At 34.0% G+C, this 6,496-nt stretch overlaps 1 protein-coding gene across 1 annotated transcript; it reads right to left on the reverse strand.

Annotated features, from left to right (window-relative positions):
- Positions 1-16: 16 nt before the first annotated feature.
- On the reverse strand, positions 17-6,266 carry LOC108754517 (acetylcholine receptor subunit alpha-L1). The gene is made up of 8 exons (XM_018496882.1): positions 5,881-6,266; positions 4,748-4,971; positions 4,576-4,620; positions 4,371-4,480; positions 3,978-4,158; positions 3,029-3,719; positions 2,624-2,832; positions 17-885 (listed from the first exon to the last, which is right to left on the reverse strand). The coding sequence occupies exons 2-8, from the start codon at positions 4,925-4,927 to the stop codon at positions 673-675; spliced, it is 1,629 nt and encodes a 542-aa protein (XP_018352384.1). The 5' UTR covers positions 4,928-4,971; positions 5,881-6,266; the 3' UTR covers positions 17-672.
- Positions 6,267-6,496: the final 230 nt, after the last annotated feature.

The raw sequence follows: 6,496 nt of genomic DNA on the forward strand, positions 1-6,496 counted from the left end.
AATGAAAAAAGTTTTGTTTATAATTTATCGAAAAACTACGCTACATATATGAATCGAATGCTCGCTGGGAAGATATTAATTGGAGCATGAAACTTGTCCTATATATAATTAGATTTAAGTGTGCGGATAAGATACCACCGTTACATATCGTGTAACCAACATTACCAAAAGTTTTACAAATGATACCTATCGCGAAATCTTTTGCCGTAACATTGCGAACATCAATAGACGTTATTATCAAAGAACGAGTCGCGCACTATTTGCGCGTATAATAATAAATACAAATACAATTTTTGTTTCGGGAATATAATCGTGTTGTAATCGTCGCTCATAAGGCAAGCTAGCGAATTGTCTGTTTCGGAATTAAATCACGCTCATATTAGGCCAGTTCCTAGAACCGAATAGACTCTAGCATTGTAACTGTATTCCATATATACGTCTTAAAATCGAAGATCGTAATTTATCTAAATATATAATTTAAATGTCTGAGTACGAATCGTAATGTATATAATGAACATTCGCGAACTGCGTTTCGCGTTTGGAGATTGGTTTCTTCGGTTCCACGGCTATGACCTATCACAACTTAGCTAGATTCGGCAAGACAGTTCGCCGCTTCCCTTTTTATGTTGATAATACATTAGATACACATCGCGCGTGGCCTAACGAATATGTCTACAACACCATAGACTTCAGTAATTCTTGACTGGATGGGAGATATTGCTGTTGAGCAACGGAAGAATATTCCGTATCAATCGGTTTTGTATCGTCGTAGAGTGCCGGTGCTTCGCATAGGATAGTGAAGGTTCCGGCTATTGAAGCTATCGTGAACATCCACAGAAAGAGGCGATCGAGAACCATCGCGACAAAACCCCAATCTTGATCCTCCTGCGATGATATAACGAAAAACATAGTAATCAATATACGGAATAATATATCTAAATTTAACACTAGAATCGCGGAATAATATATCTAAATTAACGAATCGCTGTTCAAAATAAATTTGACTCTTTATGAGGAAGGGTTGCTACATATAAAAGTAAAATTACTTGCAATTAATTATGATTATTTATGAAAAGTCACAAAAGTCTAAAGTCCATGTGCAAATTAATTGGAAAAGAAAAATTATCAGAAATGACAATCGCGATTTCTAGTATTAATATTAATTTATATAATGTAAATGTGGTTCAAGTAAATAAATAAATTAAAAATATGTTGAGAAGGGCTACGAACCATGAGAATAAAATTAAATGTAAATAGTAAGCAGAATATATTAATAGGCGCTCAACAAAATACAACGAATTTAAACAAACAATATTTCGACACTCCGATCCGATTATTCTCAATGTTCAATATGTAATATTGTTCAATAAAATATTTATATAAACAGATTTTAAATATCAACGGCTTAATATTAAAAATTAATAAGAGGAGAACCAGACTTTAGCTTGATGTAAAAAATTGATCGCATAATTGCATCCTGTGATTATCATATTGGTTATTTATTAAATATCATCTTGCTGTCATTTTCAAGAGACACAATTTCTAACATTGTCATCGTGCGTATAATAGAACGGAGATTATTCGCTTCTAACGTGTCGCAATTACAATAGTTTGATAAAATTACATATAGTCAATGTCGATAAAAATAGTGAAAAAAATACTCAGTCTTAGAAATAATTTTAAAGTTAGTCCCACAATTCAGAAATAAAAATGAGATCAGTCGAAATATAAAATCTTACAGTTTATTCCACTACTTAAAATTCGAAATAAGATCAGTTAGAATATACAGAAATAAAGAAAGAACAAATTGCGATTTTATACTTCTTTATTATTCAACTCGGTAATAAAGAGACTCTATCGCATCGTTAGAAACGAATAATCTCCGTTCTATTATACGCACGATGACAGTGTTAGAAATTGTGCCTCTTGGATATGACAGCAAGATGCTATTTAATACCAATGTGACACCCACAGGATGCGATTATGCTACCAATTTTTTACATCAAGCTGAAGTCTCTATCTCCTCTTATTAATTTTTAGTATTAAGCCGTTGATATTTTAAATCTGTTTATATAAATATTTTATTGAACGATATTGTACATGTTTAACATTGAGAATGACCCGATTGAAGTCGAAACTTCCTTTGTTTAATTGTATTTTGTTTAGCGGCTATTAATATCTATATTCTGCTTACTGTTTACATTTAATTTTGTTCTCATGGTTCGTAACCTTTCCAATATCTTTTTAATTAATTTAATATTAATTGTTAAATAATTAATTTAATCATTAGAATAAAATTAAATGTAAATAGTAAGCAGAATGTATTAATAGGTGCTAAACAAAACGAATTAAATAAACGACGTTTCGAATCCGACTTCTATAATTATTTAAAATAATTGTAAATTAATTATTTAAGAATAATTTATTGTTAATAGAATATATGAGTATATGTATTATATTTATCGAAGAGAGTAGAGATTTTGAACGAATTTTTTCCTTATTATAATAAAATAAAATTTCTTTAGTTATACATACATAGTCGATTGTGTTTGTAACAATATTTTATATTAATTTTTCAATATTAATTTTTCAATATTTTATATTACTTTCTGCAAGTGCTTACTGCATTGAATTCGTCTTGGCGTTGTATATGATGTTGGATGAACATGACGTTGTGCAAAGCTTTTTCCAGCTCGAAGGGATATTTCTTTCTTGGCGTTACATCGCTCAATGACTCGTCAAGACCGGACATGACTGTTGGAAGCCCATTGTATCCTAAACTGCCGACTAGGAATCGATTATGAGCAGTTGTCCTGTGTAAACCGTTGCAACCTGAAATGGCGATAACTATACATTTATAAACATTTCCTTACAATTTTTAAGGTGGCAAAATATATGAACATGCTATTGCATATCATCGATATTTTTTTCATAATATTGCACGGATGTTAATGTTAATTTTGATACACTTAAAAAGACATATGAGTAGTAATTAAAGATCTACTACTCTAATTTAAAAAGATCATACCGTCGATTCGTTGATGACGGGCAGAATCCGGCGAAGATATTATTGACGATTGTACCGCAGCTGCGACAGCAGCATTGAACTTGCTCTTTTTTTTCGATTTCTCTCTTCCATGCATCTTGTGTACGGCAAGATCATTGAGAAGATCATCGGGTACCCTCATCAGAAGTAGCTTCGGTAATTTTCTGATAAAGACTTTTCTCACCCAAGGTGCCATTTTATGGGTGCTCGGTTTGCGATAGTGTACATTTAGAATAATGATTGTTATCACCACCGAAAATCCGACTAGAATCATCGTGAAGAGCAGATATTTGCCGAGCAATGGTAGTGCCAGCGACGTAGATGGTATAATCTCGGATATCAGTAAGAAGAACATAGTCTGCGAAAGCAAGATATTGATGCAGAGCGCGATCTTCTCTCCAGAATCAGCCGGCAGATAGAAAGCCAGAACCGACAGGTAAGAGATGCTGACGCACGGCACTATAAGATTCACCGTGTAGAATAGTGTTTTTCGACGTAGAGTTATATTGAAGAAAATGTCGGGATATGGCTCGAGACAACACGGGTAGTATTTTTTATGACGTTCTGCCGGAACGCCCAATATGTCCCACTCCACACTTGGATAATATTCTCGGAGGTCGATACCTACTTCGACCTTGTCGCCCATATTTTGATTAATGTGCTTTAAGTCGATCTGAAGAAGATATTTTGAAATAAGTGACGCATTAAAGATTGATTTTTTAACCGATACATTTTCTTTTTTTTTTCTGTGCACAATATAATGACGTTTGGACAATTCTATGTATTTATTTGTGCATATTACAAGTGTATGCAATTACAAAAAGTTTTATACAGTTTTTGAAACTTTTATAATTTCCATTCTACATGTAGTAAAATTAATCTCAATGATTTGATTAATAATTTTATAATTGTGTTAAAACAATAGACTTACTTGGAAACCATCGTATGTCCACGAGCCGAATTTCATGAAACATGTTTGCTGATCGAAGGGAAAGTATCTAACGTCTATTTCGCAGGAAGATTTGAAAATTGCCGGAGGAGTCCAAAGCACCTTACCAGTATGATGCAAAACGGCCTTAGTCATTGTTGTCACACCATATTCACCATCCGCACTGCAAACAAGACAATATAAAGTTATTTTGAATTAATGCATTTATAAATTTTTAACGCGTAAAATATAAATCACGATTTCGGAAGAAGAATCAATAAAAACTCAATAATAACAACGCAGTTTGTAGTACATCATGCGTAGCGTGCTTATATTTTCTAACCGTGATAATTGTAAAAGAGATAAAGAGATACCAGAGCGTGCAGTATCACGTACTTGTTATAAAGTACAATGTCTGGCAGCCATATATGTTCGCTAGGCACGTAGAGTTCAGTGACACCTCCGTATTCCGAGGGTTCCCAAATGAATTTATGATCCTGCCATTCCTGAAATTATTAATCCGGCTTTGTGTTAATCTTTTGACTCGCAATTGCGACAGCAATCAAAGGTTGCCCAAATATTTTTATTTGGCTTAACTTACGTGCTCTAACCAGACGTTCGTCGTTAAGATTTGATCTTTTAAATTCTGCAAACGCGACAAACAGGTTTTGTTAAAAAAATATATAGACAACTCTATGCCAGTTGTTGCAATAAACTTATTGACACAATTTTATTGATACAGTTATATCGTATAAAATATATATACTACATACGAGATCTATCAGCTGCGAGAGACGGAGTCCTAGTTTCACAACAACAGTATCAGTATTATTGGACACAGGTCGAATCAGTCGATTATAGTTCGACAGCAGATCATCGTAAAGTCTCTTAGCATCTGGATTACTGTAGCAGATCCCCACCGAAAGGATCAGGATGATTAAAGAGAATATCATTTTGTCTTCAAACGTGCGATTAAACCAGATTCGTCAAAAGCATCCTGCGCAAAAATATTAATAAACTCATATGTGATTATCCGATTTATTTCGTATAGATTTATGAAACATCCAGAACGTTATTATTTTAAAAATTATATCAGAAATTTGTTATTACCTTAAAAATTATCCGCATATATAAATATATTCATTATAATAGTACAATGTTTTTTCTTTTTCTATTATTTTTGCTGCATATTTATGGAATTATAAATTGACTATAAATTGACGACTATGATTTGTTATTTAAAAAGTAAGAAAAAACATTAAATAACAATTTCAATTTAGATTCTACATTTATAATTTTTTTTCATTTAACTGTCATTCGTATTTTTTGCAATTTTCTCTGCTGAAGAAATTAAATCAAATTAAATTAGTAATTTTTTACCACGCGCTATGTCGATAGCTTAACTGAGCTTCGCGAGTTGTTAGTTGTAGAATTATGAACCTGTTGCATTAAGCACAGCTGTCTGTCCGTATTAATTTTTACGAAAAGTACTTTAGCCTATCAAATCTTTATCGAAATATTAATATATACAAGGTAAAAATTTTTCAAGCTTATTTTGATGACGAGTTAAAACGTAATAATTTCGCGTCGCGGAGTATTCGAGTAGCATAATTCTTTTCCTGTTATAATAACTGATAACATACCTTAATATAACTTATAAATCGTATTAATATTTATTACATTGCAAAACGTTATTATATAAATACATTCCCAAACGTGTGAGCTTTGAAAGATACAATATTTTTTACAAAATTATACTCTCCCACTTCTATAAATATTTCAATACTATCATTTCTCGCCACATGTCAATTTAAATGATCCTTTTCAATCGTTGTCGCCCTTACACTACAATTATTCATAAGAAAATATGTATTCTGAAACGAAAATTATTTCAAAAATTGCTTACTGCGTCTATACTTTCCCAGCGCTTATCGATTTTGCTCACCGAGCAATTATATATGAATATCGAAGCCGGGCATGTATACGTGTATCGAACGTAATCTAAACGGTCGTGATGGTATACTTGCGCTTCGGCCTTCTCGGGACTCCTCGTTACCCGTTCTTTAAATACGGTGCTTTTATCCCGTCCCCTTCTTGTGTATCATAATCTGCGGTAAATCTGGGATATTTGATCTCGGGCGCGTACTTATCAGTCGGCGATACCGCGGATGGACCTCGGTCCTGCTCTCATTACTCGCGCGGATCGTTCCGCTCGCGAAACGCCGGAAGAACGTCCAACAGAAATGACATTGTGTACAGCCGCTGGACCACTGGGATGCTGGTACGTGCATCTGAAATTCGCAGGATCAATACACCATTGCGCATGTACCAGCATGGTCTGCTCTGCCTCTGCGCGCTGTGAGAGCGCCCTTGTCGCGCAAACTCGTCGATTTCTACTGCGTCGCCTCGCAGTGGAAAAAGTGGGAACGCATCGGCCGGGCCTCGGCACTTTCCTGGGCGTACTACGCCCTTTCCCGGCGAATCTCGCAGCTCTCTCTCGTATTTACATTAAGTTACGTTTT

The sequence above is a fragment of the Trachymyrmex septentrionalis genome, unplaced genomic scaffold (assembly GCF_001594115.1).
Source record: "Trachymyrmex septentrionalis isolate Tsep2-gDNA-1 unplaced genomic scaffold, Tsep1.0 scaffold8, whole genome shotgun sequence".
NCBI classification, from domain to species: Eukaryota; Metazoa; Arthropoda; class Insecta; order Hymenoptera; family Formicidae; genus Trachymyrmex; species Trachymyrmex septentrionalis.